Here is an 18,850-nt window from a genome sequence, read left to right as displayed (position 1 = left end):
GAATCATTTAATTAACCAGCTTTGTAACCCTTGAAAATAAATCTTTTTTTAAAAACAAAACAAAACCCAGGATTGGATTAAAATGGGGACTGGGGTGGGGAGACAAAGTAGAGACAAATGGGAAGGGACATGGCTCTTGTTCCTCTTCCTCTCCAACCTGGTACTCTCCAGCTCCGTTGGACTACAATTCCCATGAGCTTCACTTCTCATGGAAGTTGTAGTCCAATATATAAGTCTCCTTCCTTGCGGTCGCCCCCTTCCCAAGACCCTGCGGAGTCTCTCGAGAGGCGCCAGGTCTCCGCCAGGGGCGTTCGAGGGGGCCGTCCGCGACTTGCCGAGCCCTTCACCGAGTCTCCGGAGGCCGACAGGGGGAGACGGTGGGGCTGACGGGGAGCAGCAGCTTGGCGACGGGGGACTCGCCCTCTTGCCCTTCCTCCTTGCCGGGTAATTCTCCTGAGGACACGGCGGAGTCCTGCTCAGGCTCCTGGCTGCCCCCGCCGCCTCCTGCCCCTCGCTTCTTATCCTCCTCCTTCTTCCACTTCATCCTCCGGTTCTGGAACCAGATCTTGATGTGCCTCTCGGTCAAGTTCAGCATGACAGCCAGCTCCACCCGGCGCGGCCTGGAGATGTACTTGTTGAAGAGGAACTCCTTCTCCAGCTCCAGCAGCTGCGCCCTCGTGTAAGCCGTCCGGGTCCGCTTGTTCTCCTCGGGTTCCACCAGGTAGGAGCCACCTAAGGAAGAACGAGAGTCAGACGCCTTAAGGACTAGAAACCTGAGAAGGACACGAGCAACGCCCAGACCCTTAGCTGCGGGTTCGTTTGCAAGCATTTCGGAAGAAAAGAATTGCACTGTTCTACAGTAGTGGCCAAAATTGTGGAAACCTTTGGGGAAAAGTGTATTTTCTTTTCTTTTTTCCCCCCAACATTTATTTTTTATTCTCTTACATACTATTTTATGTATACATTCACCTAATTATTATACTTCTTTACATTTGTCATTCTTATACATTTGTTATTTCATTTAATAGGTTATAATTTACAGTTTGGGTTGCTTTATTTACAATCCCTTCTGCTTGTTGTAACACCACTTTATTTTCCCTTTATTTTCTCCCTCCCTCCCTTCTCTACTTCCTTCCTCCTCTTCTTCCCCTTCCTTCTTCCCTTCCCTTTCTCCTACTCCTACTCTTCCCCTTTCTACCCTCTCTCCTTCTCTTTCTCTCCCTTCCATCCGCCTCTCCTTACCTCTTTCTTCTTTCCTCAGTCTTCCTCTCATTCTCTCCTCCTCTCTCCCTTTCTTTTTCTATTGTTGTAGGTGTCTCTTTCAAATCTCAGTTTATATTCCTTGGGATGGTATTTCCGCAAACCCAAATATAATTTGGTATCATTTCTTACCTTTCTTACTCTTACCTTTGCTAATCTATCCTAATTATGTTTCCCCACCTTTATATCTCGCTCTTGAATATATACCTGTATATTTAATATTTTATTTTCTGTTTTCCTCTCCCCCCCCCTTTTTTTTTTTCTATTTAATGGTTCATCATCTGGGTTCTGTATCGTCTCCTTACTTTCGGGGAAAGTGTATTTTCTAAAACTAGCTAACACTGCCATTTTTTTTACTAGTACCATAAGATTATATCAATGGAAAGTTAATTTAATCAAGAATGTAATGCAATAACTTTTATGAAGGATTTACTACTAGAACAGCAGATATAAAGAAGGAAAGTGAAACAAGATATACAAAAATTATCACCATAGAAAAAATGAGATATACAAAATTATCACCATGTCAGTTAATACTTAGTTGGGTAACCTTTAGCATGAAATATGGCCTTACAGCGTCTTCCTATGCAGCAAACCAAGTCTTTTAGTTGTGCAGCTGTTATAATGTGAAACCAAGATTGAATGATTGCTTCTATTAAATGGGTTTTATTGCTGGGTCACTTCTAACTAACAAATTTCTTTAGTCAGCTCCATCGATTTTCAATTGGGTTAAGGTCTGGGCTATTCCCAGGCCATTCCACCAGTGAATATGATTATCTTGAAACTCCCTCCTGAAAAAAACAGTGTTATTAGCCATCAAACCTCAAAAATACACTTCCCAAAAGGTTTCCACAATTTTGGCCACTGCTATATAATCAAAAGGAGGGGCTATCTACCGAATGATTAAGCCAGCTCTATGTACCACATAACTAATCTCAATTGATCATGAAAAGCTAACTAGGGTCAGTATTTGGATAGGGTACCACTAGGAAAACCTAAGCGGTAGAATAGACTGGGAAACTCTTTCTGCTTCTGTACCATTGCTGAGAAAATATCAGGAGCTAAATTGGATTTAAGAAGTACTTTAGTCTTTGGGAGAACAGAACTGACTCTTACAGGTATCAGGCAATCTACTATATAAGGAGTAGGTAACTTGCTCCCTGAATAAAATTCCTTCTTGCTGGATAAAAGTAAGAACCACTCCCAATTACTTGGCATTTTTTCTCAAGAGAAAACACCCTGTTAATTTGGGACAGCTGCTTCAATTAACTATATCTATTTGTGAGAATCCGACGGAGTAGGAAATTGTTATTTGTTTAAAACGCACCCTCACCCTTCAAAAATCGAATTCTCTTGAGTTAATTGCTCCATAGAATCAATCCTTTCAATCACTCCGTAGCAGAAAATTAAAGATACAATGTCTTTCCCTCTTGCAAAGAAATGTGGAATTGGGGAAGGGGGGTTGTACCCATGTGGGGTATCAGTAAGTATACCAGCAGGTATCATTGTCTCCCTTCCCATTCCACCTTTCCAACTTCAGGGTTTTTCTGAGAGTGTGAAGGATACACTGGTGCTAGCAACTGGTGCTATATTAAACATTTCCTATCTTGGATGTCTATGGACGTTGTTGACTTTCATTCAGAACTGTTATCCTTTGAAGGGCTCTTGGTCTGAATAATTTCTGCTTGTCTCTTTATCTTGGAAACACCTTCTCCTTCTTCACCTCCTCCTCCTCTTCAACTCCCCCTCCTTCAGGGTTTCTCCTTCCCCTCTTCTTCTTTTCCTCGTCCTCCTCTTCTCCAACTCCCCTTCCTTCTGCATTTCTCCTTCTCCTCTTCTCCTTCCATCTCCCACTCATCCACCTTCCCCTCACACCTGTTATTCCGTCCCTTTCTCCTGCCTTGCCCATTCAGTAGAATATTTCCCACCTCAATTTCTTAACACCAAAATCCGTTATAACCACTCGAGTTTTCAAACTATTTCTCATCGAAGATTTCTTGGAGAGTTTTCCTGTTTGGGTAAAGCAGCAAAGGATTCTTCCTATTTCAAGTCTTCCCTTGTTCTCCATTTGAGAAGATGAATGGAATTTAGTCTCTAGTCTAGGCTAATAAACACGAGAAGATTGCTATAAGCCTGAACAATCTTTTTGCATTCACCTGTCTCCTGGATTAATTTAATGAAGAAACACAACAAGGATGGGAGTCAGTGAGGTGGTGCTTGCATTATGCCCAGGGTTTAAATCCTGTATCTGTTATTACACACACACACACACACACACACACACACACACACACACACATCCATGGTTAAAATCAAGTTTGTTTCTTTTGGACACTACTTAGGACCAAGTCCCTGCAATTTTCTGGGCAAGATTTTTCCGAAGTGGAAAATCTCTTCCTTCCTAGGACTAAGAGAGACCCAAGGTTACTCAATTGATTTTCTGCCTTCACAGTCTCCTAGTTTTTTAGCGGATGTCTTCACCCTCACATCAAACTGGCTCTGGTATATGCTATTAAAACAAAGAAAATGTATGTTCCTCTTCAAAGAGACAAATCATGTAGCTGCAGGAAAACACTAGAGCAGGGATCTCCAACTTTGGCAACTTTAAGCCTGGTGCACTTCAACTCCCAGAATTCCCTAGCCAGCTTTGCTGCACTAGAGGACGCGCCGAGATTCAGCCACCAGATGCCCATGTTTCTCACGACTCATTAGCTCATTTGCTGATCGGAGGCATCCTATGAAACTTTTTTTAAATAAAACGTATGTTGTCCTTTCCTATTACACCTCGCCTGAGATAAAAGCACGCACTTCACATTCTCCTTTGGATACCATTTTGACATTGTGCTTAACCTTGGTTTCGGCGACTGGGTCCATAGAACCACTTCGGTTGACAAAACAGGACTACAGTCGCTTTTATAATAGTTAGCCTTCAGTCTTGTGAGAAACGAAACAATTTGCTAACTTTTATTTCAGATCGTCTCTATCTGGTTGTATCTCAGTTGAATAGGAATAAGCGAAAGGAATAGAATTGCAAGAGTAAAAGGTGAAGGTTCCCCTCACTCATATGTGCTAATGTTCCGACTCTAGGGAGCGGTGCTCATCCCCGTTTCAAAGCTGAAGAAGAGCCAGCGCTGTCCATAAAGGTCTCCGTGGTCATGTGGCCGGCATGACTAAACACCGAAGGTGCACGGAACGCTGTTACCTTCCCACCAAGGTGGTTCCTATTACTAGCCTTTTTACATGCTTTCGAACTGCTAGGTTTGCAGAAGCTGGGACAAGTAACGGGAGCTCACTCCGTTAAGCGGCGTTAGGGATTCGAACTGCCGAGCTTCTGATCACAAGCTCGGTGTCTTAGCCACTGAGCCCTTAAGAGTAAAAGAAACTTCCCTAAATTGAGTAAGATGAGGGAGTGCATATTTATTTTAAGAATTCAAGTCCTTATATCGGAGAAAATCTACACAGGATTTCTTAGTACAGTGCCAAATTGAACCATAATTATGATTCTTTTTTAAAAAAAAAGCATTATGCCATTCATGAAATCCTTTTGTAATTAATTTTTTCCCAAATTGTCTCCTTATTTGAACATTTAAAGCCTCTTTCTCCTGTTCTTTTTGCTTCTCTTTCTCTGATGTACCGTTATTCAACATCCCGGAAAGTTATTCGGAAAGTCACAGAAGTTTCCAGTTTGGTATGCATATATTTGCATGGACTCGTCTTTTCGACAAGAGGAGCATCTTCGAAGCTTATCCTGCTCCGAAGGCCAATAGATTTATTCTTGCAAAAAGTGTCAGGGTCTTTAATTAGCGCGCATTTTCGCTTTGCTGTTATAATGCGGAGGGGCGCAATATCCTAACGAACTGTATATAGTTGATTGGCTGGCTTTGCTACAATGGATTACCATTTGGCCCGTTAGCAACCCTCCCGGGGTGCCCAATGGGGCTTTTGCGCCTATTTTTGCGCCTATCGCCCCCCCCCCATTTTTTCCTTTGAGTTTTTTCTGCCCGACAAACGTGGGGCAAAGTGAACTTAGAAGTTCTCCGGTCCCGCTATGCCTCTTTATGTTCGCCTGCCCAGGAGTAAAAACCCTGCTGAATTCAATGGGGTTCACACCATAGGATGGGGCGGCAGCCTCCGGCTTCGGGCTCCTCAAACTGCTTGCCATCGGCGCGTTATCAGTGCCGCGGCGACCGTGAACCGACGGAGTTAAGTAATGCAGATTTTATTTATCGCAACTATAGATCTCCTCCAGCATCATCCCCCAAAATTTTTCCAGCGTTTAAACCAGTGTTTCTCAACCTTGGCAACTTGAAGATGTCCGGACTTCAACTCCCAGAATTCTCCGGACATCTTCAAGTTGCCAAGGTTGAGAAACACTGGTTTAAACGCTGAGAAATAAACATGCGCGCAAATGAACGAAAAGGACCGGCCCGCGAAGCTAAGTTTCATTCTTTTTAAAAAACTTTTTTTATTGTTTTCATTTTCATAACAAATACCCACATGTATATTGTTACAAAAATAAATAATTTTTCTTATATTATTAAAACATTTACATCAATTCATCTTACCATCAACCTCTCAAAACAATTGTTGGCTCTTCTGCTCTCCATACACCATATTTGTATGGTGTGTTTATTTGTATTTGTATCCATCACTTTCTTCTCCCTCTCTTCTCCTCCTCCCTACCTCCTTTCTTCCCTCTGTCATCTTTCTCTTCTCTACTTCTCCTCCCCCTCGCCTTCTCCTCTCTCCTCCTTTCCACTCCTTCTTTCTCTCCTTCTCCCCCCCCACCCTCTCTCCATTCCCTCTCTCCTTCCCTTCCCTCTCTCCTGTATTCCACACTCTTCATCTCATTTACTTGGTGTATTGAAGCTGAGTTTCATTCTTAGCATGAATCTGATTTAATTAATCGGATTCATTAATCAGAAAGATGGGTTGACCCTATCGAGGCGAAGGAAAGGCGTCGCGGAGCAGGCCTTCTGAGTAGTGGCCTCGCATTGTGGAGTAACCTGGCCGTTCCCATGCTTTGCGCCATGGTCCCTTCCCAGGTTTCGCTTCAAAACGCAGCACAGACCTTGGTTGAAAGCAATCGCGCCAGAGAGAGACAGGTTTTATCTCCTTCGGCGACTACAGGATGTGATTGAACGCGCTGTAATAGGTACTTTATATTATGCGATCTAAGTCTAATCAAACCGCTCAGAATCATAGGCGGCGTCGGCATATCAGGGTAAATAAAGAAACCGCTATTCCTCAGAAAGCTTTGATTGCTTCCCACTGTTTCTCAAACCTGACTAGTAACTTGCATTTCTGCACACTGTTTCTCCAATTCGACTAGTGACTTGAAAGAATTGCAACTATTCTGGCCTCTTGATGCTGACCGCTTGATGCTGTTATGAATTCACACACTAGTCTACATGTTAAAGTTTTCTCTTCCATTGGAATAACGGGACTTAAAAATTAAAAACTTGTTTGTTTGAATTTAAACCATTAAATTGAAAAGGATTCGGGTTTTTTTTTAAATGACATACGCTGACTAATATAATGTGAAAAACAAGCGTGTGTTAATAATTCAAAATAATATATATATATATATATATATATATATATATATATATATATATATATATATATATATATATATTGGGTATTCGTTGGGACATTTGTGCTGGAACGAACAAATTTATAGTATATAAACAAAGCTTATTTATAAAATTAGAGAACCGACACATTTTCTTTTGAAACATTATGCTAGAGCTCTCATTTACATATTCAAAAGTAGGATTTTTTACAAAAACATTCTTATAAAGATGTTTAAACCATCCCAATACATGATATATTCTAGTGCAAAAAAATGCACAAATTCTTCCATCATCAAATTAAGTATGAATTGATTGTCAGCTTAGTTTTGGATGTAAAATTAAGGCAGAAAGATTCTCAGAACTTGAAGAAGTAAATTGATGGACAAATTATTGGTCATAAAACAGTAAGATTCTTCACCAAAATGTTGGGGTTTGTTTACTAAACAACTTTACTAAACTAATCTTTCCTTCAGAAACTTGGGGAGGGTTACAAAGGGCTCTTTCCTATTTTCAATCACAGCATCACACTACAAGGCACTTTGGGTAATCCCACAAATTTCTATTATCCAGTATAGAAGACCTAGAAACTCCAGATTCTAATCTAACAACTAAACTAACTCACCTACATTGTCTCTCCTTGAGATGAATTAACCTCTCATAAAATCACAGCTGAATATTTCTAAGTGCAAATTAGTGGCAGGTTAGATACTGGAATGATCGTGTATTTGTGGCAATTGAAAACGTAACCCCTTGTTTGCAATTTACTGCTTCCTATGGGAAATGCCGACATAAATGCACTGTAGCTTTGATTCATAAGGCTAGATAAAACACACTGCTCCTTATGGGGTTGTCCTGCTCCACAACCTTTAAAAACACATTGATTTGGATAGGACAGGAATTCTACTCCATTAAATGACAAAATGTCTGTTATTTGGAAAACGATCCAGCACAAAGTTAACCTGACCTTGCTGGACTAAATGGTGCCAACTTTTTCTAAATAATATCTTTATTAAATTTCAGAGTCAAACATTAAAATGCAAACTAACATAGGAGGGAAAACGGGAAAAGGAATAATAAAACAAATCGAAAGTGACAAAAATATACGCCAAGGATACCATGTATGCTGACTTTGATTAGATGCTGAATTGAAAACACTTCATTACTATTCTGAGATTTCTGTGCTGTTTGAACTTTGTATATTTGAAAATAAATATAATTTTAAAATTAAATTAAAAATCCTGTTAATTAAGGTTCGTTTGCTGAATTTGTAGAACCTTTCTAGTATTTTTTTTTTAATCTTTTGGTTTATCTCTCTGGTTCTTTTGCTTCATTTTGCTCCTCTCTAGGATTCTGAGACTTAGTCTATCGTTGTTACTTCCTAGGACTGGCTTCTGGAATATGGTATCCTTCAGATATTTTGGAGCATAACTCCCATTAGTTTACAAGGCGACAAACTGGGAAATAATGACGACCATTGTAGCTCTAAATACTTGAAAAGCACCCAGCTTTTCAGACTCCCCTTCAGGGACTATGATGTTCATGTACCTTCTCTGACAGACAGTTTTCCATTACAAATTCAGTGTCAGATTATTCCTGGGAAAATACAGTAGTTTTGTCACTCAGCATTGTAGCACTAATACACCAATTACCTAACATTTTGGAAGGAAACACATCCATATGAATTCAGAAAGTAGTTAATGAAAGCTGAAATCCTAGATAAAGTTTCCTTTGAGTAAGCCTCTGAACAGGCACCCTTTCCATAAAGGTGGATTCAAAAATTAACAAGATTTATTAAGGCTTCAATCCTTAATCAAATGCTTTCTGGGGAATTCTGAGAAGGGCAGTCCACACTTCTTAAAGCTGCCAGGTTTGGAAAAAAAAAACATTGCTTTTATATTAAAACATTCTCATCTTGGAATCTTCTGTTGTGAACTTCACTGATGAGTTAATAAGGCAAGTCGTGTTTCCCCCGAAAGTTAATTTGTAAATGTTACCATTGGTTTTTTGGTAGCTGCCATGCCTGTCTGTTTTCAACATGCCACTTTTTATTACTGTGTTTTTTAATGATAGTTTAATGATAGATTCAATACAGTAGTTTTAACTATTGTAAATATCCGCAAGTAATAGTGGTGCATGCACATATACCCATAAACATATTATTAAGGGGATTTAGTCACCAGTGATGCAGTGTGTCCAAAGATGGATTTTTGCTTTAAAAAGATAAGATTCTTTGCATGAATTGTAAATTTGATTATTTCCATTTTTCTGCCCTCCCCTCAAAGAAATCCTCAGGGAAGAGCATTTATTTATTTAAGACTTAAGGGCCTGGATTGCACCATAACATTTTGGATCTTGCAAGTGGTCACTCACAACCTGATCATCTGACAATTGGACTACTGCAATGCACTCTGCATGGGGCTGCCCTTGAAGACTATCTGGAAGCTATGGTTGACATAATACAGTGACATAAATAGAAATGGGTACTTCTCAGCATGCCTATGTGTCACCAGTGCCACGTGAGCTGAATTGGCTGCCATTTGGCTTCTGTGTGCAATTCAAGGTGCTGATGGTTACCTTTAAAGCTCTTCATGGCAGACAATCAAGTTATCTGCTTTCATTACTACCTATCTGGGTACCTTTAGGCAGAGTGGGTGCACTTCCGCTCTCTTCTATGAAACATTGCCATCTTACAGGACCTAGCAAGCTTGTCTTCTCACTGTGTGTGTGTCTCCATCCTCTGGACCAGTTTCCCTCCAGAGATAATTTTTTTCTAAAATTCTGTAAAATTTTAAATTCTTTAAAATCTTGGCTTTGGGCTTATGTGTTGGAGGGATGTGTGTGTGCATGTATGATGCTCTTTTTTGCTATTTTGGTTTTTGTGACATTTTTGCTTGTAGTTATTAATTATTATATTGAATTTGGCTTTTGTTTCATTTTGTTTTTTAATTAGCATATTTTGTAAGCCACCTAGGGTCTTACTGCACTGAGAAACTATGTTAGGTCTAAGTTATTTGAATTATTTTGTTTTCAGATGCGTAAAATGAGAAGCTAACTTGTGGAACAAATACCCAGAACAATTTAAAGTGTACCACCCTCTGTTTGCCTCTCTGTTTTTAAATAAAAATACTCTTGATGTTCTTTCAAAATTTAAAACGAATTGGTTTTTACACCCTCTGGTCCCAGGTCAGTTATATGTAAGCACTCCGAAGATATTTGAGTATTTAGCTGGTATTTCATGGCTAACATTTTTAGAAGAGAAATGGTCATAGCAAAAAAACAAGCATCATGAAATATAATCCCTTTTATCTTGCTTTATCTTTCAGAATAAACCTGGTGTGGTTTTAGAATCTCCCATTGTGCCATTGTGTCCTTGGAGAAATAAAAGAGGGGAGGAGATTAAAAATGAGTTTATTATATGGCTGGACTATAGCTTGGAACCTGGTTGAGCAAAACGTGAGCCCGGGAGCAAATTTAGTGAAGTTGTTTAAATCATGGCCTTTAGACAGACTGGCTGGAGATTTATGTCAAATCAAGTCTCAACAAGGACAATCAATTATCACACTTTCCCTGTGGAAGAAATTAGACTTTAAACTGTTGTTGTTTTAAACCATTTACTCATGTCCGACTCTTGGCGACTTTATAGGCAAGTGGATTTCATGCTACCCTCTCAAGCACAGTTTCTTTCAATTGTTGGATTTTCAATTTTGCATCAGATTTGATGTTATCAAACCATCCTGTTCTTTGCCTTCTTGTTCCACCAGGAACAAGCATCACAATGAATTGGCATGCATAACATACATGGCCACAGTAAATCAGATGGTAGGTAGTCTTATTTACGTAGATTTTAAAATATAGTGGCTAAAATGAGGTGGTCAAAGCACGATTGGCTGCAGTGGGCACCAACCAGTGAAAACAATCCACCTCAGGTTCCATTGAAGTGAACGGGGAGCTTGCAAGAATGCTCTGGTTCGGCTCCCATGCCTTTCAATGAGGTTTGTCCCCACCCATATTTTAACTTTTAATAGTCTTCAATAAGTTGTTTTTAGAATAAAACAAGTATAAACATTCATCCACACCAATGCAAAATTGATTTCCCTCCTTGAGGAAGAAGGGAAATTATTTCTGAGTAGGGATATCTACAAAATTTTGCCCTGTATTATCTTAAGGCAAACAAAAAGGTTTTAAAATGTCTTACAGGGAAACATTTTACATGAAAGCTGGGACATGATCAGTGAAATAAAGGCAAGGATTGAGAAAGTTCGAACAGCATTCTTCAAAATGAAAAAGGTCTTCTGCAGTCACAACCTAAGGCTGAAAATCAGGCTTGTCAAATGTTACATCTTTTCCATCCTGCTCTACGGAGTAGAGAGATGGTCTCTGGCAGAAACCCACTTGAAGAGACTAGAAGCATTTGAAATGTGGATTTACATATAAGCTGGGTTGACAAAATCACAAATGAGGAAGTGATAGGCCGCCTGGGAAAGCCAAGGGAAATCATCGAAGCCATTAAAAAGCAAAAGTTAGAATATTTTGGACATGTGACACCCAGAAAAATATGGCATCCTTCACTTAATCCTCCAGGGAAAGATTGAAGGCAAACGAGGTCCAGGCAGAAGAAGAATATCATGGCTTCAAAACCTAAAGGGCTGGTTTGGACAAAACTCAACAGCACTTTTTCATGTGGCTGTTAACAAAAATAGTATTGCCAACATGATCCCCAACGTCCAATGACCGATATGGCACAGGAAGAGGAGGAGGAGGAGGAGGAGGAGGAGGAGGAGGAGGAGGAGGAGGAGGAGGAGGAGGAGGAGGAGGAGGAGGAGGAGGAGGAGGAGGAGGAGGAGGAAAACATTGAAGAAAATATTCCAGTGGGTAAGTTTTCTATCACAAAAACTTGCACCAAAATATTAAAAAGTGGGAAAGGGAAATCTACCGAAGTCAAATATATTTCCCATGAGAGCGACTATAAAACAAATACATCCCAGAGAGAAACGGTCTCACCACACCGCATCAGGAACGTTCAACTCAAGCGGAAAACTTCAAGAGGAGAACCAAACAGCAGGATGGACATTCACATGTCCCGCAATTTTGAAGAGTCTAAAAACTTTTCTTTCAGGAGAAAAAGTTGGTGCTGGTTAAGTTTCAATGGCACCGGCTTCGGGCATTTGAAAATGCAGGCATTTCTCCGATTCTAAGTTAACTTCCTCTCTTATTTTGTTTTTTCCCCCTGCATTTTTCTTTCTTCCTACCGCACTGCAAATCGAGCTGTTTTTCTAGCATATTTATAAATAAAGATCCATTGAAATCAGTGAGACGCAATCTTGGAAGGGCAGTGAATTGTAATCGGAGATTCGGTGAATTTTTTTTTTTTACAATGGGATTTATTTTTGCGTAGATATACACCTAGTTGCGAACTGCCACTATTCACAAAGAAATTATATGAATTATTCTTGAAATTATATATTATATTCTGTTGACTAGGAATTTATTTCTAGTTAAGTGTCCTTGGGACTTTATCTCTTACAGCAAATCCATTTCTAGGTAGAAAATTTAAGGCATCTCCTTTTCGGTCCATATATATATATATAATATTGCTGCTGTATAGTTTAATGCAATTCAGCGTACGCATTTAAAAATAACGCCAGTGTTCCTATAAAACGCATATTGTGATAGGACTTAAAACTATATAAACAGGCCCACATACACACTTCAATGTAGTCGTCTGTTTGTTATTTTCCAATATTTGTGCTTTTGGGGGAAACAATAGGTACTTTTGGGGGAAACAATAGGTACTGTTTTTCCCTCACTGAGAGCTTCTGCACCGGAGACGAATTTCTTGTGTGTCCAATCACACTTGGCCAAATAAAGAATTCTATCCTATTCCAATTCCATTTGGGTTCCTAAATGAACTGGCCACAGATGAGGGTAAATCCGCCCGAACGGTTTGTCCCAACTAAGGAAATGTAGGCATCCCCCACTCCTACCCCCATTTCTGCTATCTGTTCTTACAAAGCCCTTAATGCAATATTTGCCCAAAGGCGTGACCCGCTGAGCGCAGGACGCAGGGCGCGATAACATTGTGCTGCCGGAGACCGACCCGCTCTTCCCCCAGCTGCCCTGCCTGGCGTTTGGCTCGCTGTCCCCGGATCGGAAAGGCAAGGCGACTCCCCCTGTTCCCCGGGAAGTGTGTGACCCCTTGGCAGCCAGAAAAACACCCCAAAACCCGAGTCTTTGCGCTTGTTCTCGGAGCCAACGCTCATTCCGGGTCAGGCCGCTTCTGCTGGCCGGCCGTTGTTCTTTGGCCGTCTTTGGAGAGTCCGGTTTCTTCCGGAGAACTGAAAGGCGATGGTGTAAGAAAGGGCGCCACTTTGCTGCTTAGCGCGGCGGGGAGAGGGAAGGCTTGGCAAGTCTATTGCACCAAGGCGGTTTCCCAGATATTGACGCTCCTGGCCTTCATTCCAAAAGAAGCCGGGCGATTTATTTTTAAGTCAGTCAAGATTGAAAAGGAGAGAATTGGGATCCACCAAAGCTTTGTGTGAGTGAACGTCTGCGCCCTTTCCGAGGCCACGAGTGTTTCTGAAGAAAGAAAGTGTCATTGAGGTCCCTGCTGGGACTTCTCAGCTTGAGTAGATACAAGGGCCTTCCTTAACTAAGGACGTTTTGCTCTGGGTTATTTTTTATTTTATTTTGTTTGTCAAACATGTACGAGACAATAGGTAAGTATAAATATGGACATGAACACAGGAAATGGGGACGAATAAATGGGGACAGCAGGACAGGGACGGTAGGCACGCTGGTGCACTTATGCATTCCCCTTACAGACCTCTTAGGATAGTTCAGTGTTTCTCAACCTTGGCCACTTGAAGATGTCCGGACTTCAACTCCCAGAATTCCCCAGCCAGCGAATTCTGGGAGTTGAAGTCCAGACATCTTCAAGTGGCCAAAGTTGAGAAACACTGGGATAGATCCTCTGCTGGGGCTTCTCAGATTGGGTAGATACAAGGACCTTGGTTAGCTAAGCGCACGACCGACTTTGCTTTGGGTTATTTTTTTATTTTCATTTTTTTATTTTATTGTTTGTCGAACATGTACGAGATAACAAGAATAAGTATAAACATAGACATGAACAGAGGAGATGGGTACGAATAAATGGGGACGGTAGGAAAGGGACGCTGGTGCGCTTATGCGCGCCCCCTTACAGACCTCTCAGGAATGGGGTGAGCTCTGCCGAGGCTTCTCGGATTGGGTAGATACAAGAATCTTCATTAGCTAAGCGCGCGACCGGCGTTGCTTTGGGTTATCCGTCTGGAAATGGTTGGATTTCCTGGTGGATCCCACGAAGCCTTCTTAAAAAAGCAACTCGCATCGGCAGATTTTCACTCTACTTTTCGCTGAATAACTGCAATGCAGATGGATTATTAGGACAGAGAAGTCCTGGAGGATATAAGAGGGATATAAGAACTTTGATGAAAAATCAAAACCTCCAAGTTGCCAGCTTCTTTAAAAAAAATAAACCTAGGGATTCCACTGGGAATAATATATGGCTCGGTTCCTAGATGGATGTGTTGCAGGATAAGATGTCAAGGCCTTGACAGATCTTCTCATGCTATCAATGCTGAGCTGGTTAAATAGACCTTCATAACTGATGCTTCAGTGAGCATAACAATCTTTATTAGTATCCAAAGAAGACTGGCATCTCTGTTCCTAGAAGGGCCAGTTAAAGCTTCTTGCCGTCCTTTTCTGGATTCTTACTAGCGTATATAAAATGTGGATTTGCACATGAAATTTCTTGGATCCTGTTCTCTTTGCAAGGGCTTATTTTAGTATTTCTCCCTCAATGCAGACAGGCATACATGTACAGATACTAAAACTATATTTACTTTTTTATTTGCAGAAGTCAAGCGGAGATAGGCCGATGTCATTTTCATGCGAATAAGTTTGAAATCGGCGTGCAAAGTTTCTTTTTTAAGCGTAGATCTCTCTGCTATAATTCTACGGCTGTATTGCAGTAGGATTCAATGGTAAATTGGTGCCCGCAGCTTTACCACTTTCACTAAGTTGAATTTGCCCCTGGAAGGGTATAAACGGGGTCTCTACCCAGTAACACAAAACAAGGGAAATGCAACAGATTTACAATGCAGACTCTTCTGTCAACGGGGCAAACTTTTTATCATTTGCAATGTCAGCCAGCTGCTCCCTGGCATTTCAGAGGGTTATTCCTTAGCAAACACGTTAAGGACTCTTAATCAGTCTGCCTGATTTCCGATTTCCGCGTCAGTCTTCACAAAAATCCAGGCACCACCTTCATTGGTTTCAGGTAAAATCAATACAGCGTCTCTCTCTACTTTCCTGTTTTGGTCCTGACGGCAGCCCTGAAAGATTTTGGCTTGGCGAAGCAACTCAGTCTGATTTTCTGCAGATGTAAGGAACCGAGTTCTACTACTAAGCTGAGGAAACGCCGTTTCTGTTTCCCTGGCTGGAGCAAGAGCCAATTCTCCCTTCTCATGAAGTCGCCTTTTAGTAGGTTGCAATTCAAAGGCAATCGGGCGATTGCCTTGCTGGCCCCGCTTTCCTATTTCTCTCTCATTTCTGCTGCAAATTTGGATCCCTCGGCATGGTCCTTTTTCCTGGACAGGTAGCAAATTTGACACACATCTTTGGACAGCAAAAGCCACATGAGAAAACTGCATCAATCTCTTTCGCCACCCTCCGCTGAGATTTAATTAGAAGAGTTTTTTTTTATCAGCACAAAATCAATGAAAGCAAACTGCTTGGATTCGTTGACAGCTAAAAACCATTCGGATTTTTGGAATCACTGTTGTGTTGTTGCTTTTTTAAACCACAAACTGTTTCGCCGTTTTTAAATCAGAATATAGTGTCATGAATATCACACCCAGCATTCTTAAAGTCAGAGCTTAAAATTGAATTTCCCCACGCTGAAAAATGTAATAGTTCCAAGTCTTTGTAATTAACATTTAATCCTTTCAAAGAGATAAAATACTCTAAAAGACAAGATAATAACATATGATATATTCTCATTATCCTTTTCTTGAAAAATAAAATAAAAGCTGTGAGCAAATGCCCAGGTACAGGGCAAATATCTTACAGAACTATTTAAAGTCATACCCCAATTAATTGTAAATAAAGAGGACTGGAGCGGATCTCCACAAACTTCAATCAAAGAGTTCTTTACAGACGCATCCCAAACAATTGTGGCATGAAAACAAACATGGTCCAAGGGTGAATTTAATATGAGACTCGCTTTAAACTCACTCAACAGTTCATTAAGAATCACTATGCTATTAATTACATATAATATGATATAGTCAGTTATAATCTTGCCAGCCTAGTTTATTTTTTTCCAAAGTGTTAATTCATGTTGCAGTAAACGAACATTTCAGACATTCGCAAGATATTTTTTTAAAGGATTAACAAATAAATATGTGAACTACACTTCCCTTCTGTGGGCCCCACAAAACCTAGGCCATAATAAACATGCCAGTGTATGAAATGACATATCTGATTCCTTATTAATTGGGCTCCTGTGGTGCTTTGCAGAAGTAAAAATATCCACGAAAGGCTTAAGGTGATCCAATCTATTCCCTCAAAGCCTTTAGTCTGGAAACGGTGTGGCTACTGGAGTTGAGGATTACACTTATCTTAAGCGTGGGTACTTAAAAATAAGTCTTCCTGTGTTTATTCAGGCTGATATTTCTGCAGCAATGGTCATTAAGATCGCAGGATTTCCTTCCCCACTTTTTAATTGCATCAGAGAAATGAAAAGTGCTGCCATTTTGGTAAATGCATCAATAAAACTTTTGAGAGCCAAAATGGATAATAGTGGTAACAATGACGATGAGGATGGCACACATTCTCTGCTAGGTTCTTTACAAAAATCACTAGCTCCCTGCCAAGAAATCAGACTGTTGTCTGTACAAAGTGTTCCCAGTTTCAACCAGGAAATAGAAAGCCTCATTCTGTGAAGCGGACAGGCCGAATTGGGGTGTCGCAAGCACAGCCCCTGTTGTAGAGGAGGATACAGCAAGCTCAGTTTACCACAATGTGAAAGAAGAGAAGTTTTACTAAGGCAAAATGTGCAATTTTTACCAGGATGAGTGATGCCCTTAACTCCCAAGGGTAGCCTGCAGAGTAGTGAATGGACGCAGAACAGAACTCCATTATGTTTCTTGCATTAAAATTGCATTGTACAACCAAAACAATTACTCCCCGGCCATAAATTTAACTGTTTCTCTTTTCATTCACACTCAAAGTTACACAAGTTCCCTGGGAGTATTCTCAAGGTTTTCTGGGTTCAAAGGGCTGGTAGGCTTTTGAGTCAGTCATGTGCCATTAAAAGAATCCTCAAAATACTTCCATTTCGTCTGGAGACTAAGGTTACTTCAAAGGGTGCAGCTTTTAACATTTGGAAGCATGGCAGAGGGCTTCGAAAACAGCTGCCGCCTTATTTATTTTATTTTATTTTGCCTCCAATGTTTATATTTGACAATCTCTAGAAAGTCAATCCTTGAGTTATTACATGTTTCTATTTATTACATTTCTAAAACATTTCCCTGTTTCAATAAATGCAATTTTAAGTGCTTTAGGGGTTACTTACTTCTAAGTGAACAAAAAGATTTATCGCAGGACTAATCAGACAAAGAAAAATATAATGTTATATGGTGTTACTTTTTTATATATACAATATAGTCAATAGTTATGAGCGTATTAGCCAGCCTTCGATATCAGTTGTAGCAAAACTCACAGTTTCTACAAAACCACTTTTTTTCTGGGAATGATGGAAATTCTATTTCAACTCATATGAGAGTTCCAGGACTTCTGTGGTAGGAACTCAAGCATTCTACATTCAGGCACTATTCATTACATTTCAGTGACATTCTGATCTATTCACTCCTGGATTCAGCTCGGCCCATTATCAAGAGCTCAAAGGAATCCTTTCAGAATAAAGAGGCACAAGAACATGCTGTACATCACAGCCTTATGCTTGTGACATTTACCCATAATTTATTCAACCCATTTTCCCAGCTTTGCACCTCACACTAAACTATAAACTAATATGTCTAAAGCTGGCTTTGCAGAAACACTTTAAGCTAAAATGAAAGCCTCTCTTTTTCTTGATTGGGCCAGCCTTTTTGAACTGGGCGCTCTACGGGTATGCCAGGACCACCATCATCCTCAGCCAGCAGCCTGCGGCCTTGACTGGGGATGATGAATGTTGTAGTCCCAAGCTAACCGAAGGAGAGTCCGCTTTGGAGACGACTAAAGGGCTGGTCCCCAGAAAAAGGCAAAGGCGCGGGACCGAGGAGAGGCGTTCTTCTTCGGCCCTGGGCAGAAAGAAGAGGAAGGGCGCCTTACCCGTGCCGGCCCACTGTCCCTTCCACGCGTGAGACTTGGTCGACTTCATCCAAGGGAAGGGCAGCGGCGCTCTGGGTTGCTCCAGCAGCCCGGCCTCGCTCCCTTCTCCGAAGGGCAGGTTCTCCTGCTGCGGTAGAGAGAGCTGAGCCGGATGGTGCGGGGGAAGGGGGTGGAGGTGCGGGATGCCCTCGGAGAGGGGGGGCACTTCGTAGGGGGAAATGTCCGGCGGGCTGCCTTGATCCAAGCCCCCCAAAACCCCGGCGTAAGGAGACGCCTGCTGCTGCTGCTGCTGCCGCCCCATGTACAGGCAGGCTGGGGGGCTGGAGTTGTAATCCGGAGGCTGCGATCTCTGGAAGGCGCAGGGATCCTTGTAGAGCGGGTGGCCGGTGCCGCCGCCGCCGCCTCCGGAGGCGTAATACTGCTCTTCGGAGTTCATGGCGAGCGGGGCCCCGCGCGAGAGAAGCTTCCCAGGGCGCAGGTGAGGGGCGCACCTGTGACAGGCTGCTTCACCTGCCCGAGCAGCGGATGGAGCCCAACTTCGAGAGGGGGGGGGGCGAGGGGGCGAGAGCACCCCGAGGGGACTTTTCGATTGGTTGGCTCGACCGTCCGCGTGAAACGGAGCTGGGTTTCTATTGGGCCAG

At 41.5% G+C, this 18,850-nt stretch overlaps 1 protein-coding gene across 1 annotated transcript; it reads right to left on the bottom strand.

Moving 5' to 3' along the window:
* Window positions 1-343: 343 nt before the first annotated feature.
* PDX1 (pancreatic and duodenal homeobox 1) lies at window positions 344-18,645 on the bottom strand. Its single transcript, XM_032219750.1, has 2 exons — window positions 18,216-18,645; window positions 344-732 (listed from the first exon to the last, which is right to left on the bottom strand). Exons 1-2 carry the CDS (start codon window positions 18,643-18,645, stop codon window positions 344-346), a joined length of 819 nt encoding a protein of 272 aa, XP_032075641.1.
* Window positions 18,646-18,850: the final 205 nt, after the last annotated feature.

This window comes from Thamnophis elegans, chromosome 6 (genome assembly GCF_009769535.1).
Source record: "Thamnophis elegans isolate rThaEle1 chromosome 6, rThaEle1.pri, whole genome shotgun sequence".
Lineage (NCBI taxonomy): Eukaryota > Metazoa > Chordata > Lepidosauria > Squamata > Colubridae > Thamnophis > Thamnophis elegans.
The sequence above is the reverse complement of the archived record's forward strand: the minus strand, read 5'-3'. Positions and strand labels throughout refer to the sequence as shown.

Coding starts and splice junctions, on each gene's coding strand:
- PDX1 (XM_032219750.1), bottom strand. CDS start 18,645: ATGAACTCCGAAGAGCAGTATTACGCCTCCGGAGGCGGCGGCGGCGGC. Junction 733..18,215: donor GTGGAAGGGACAGTGGGCCG/GCACGGGTAAGG, acceptor GTTCTTCCTTAG/GTGGCTCCTACCTGGTGGAA.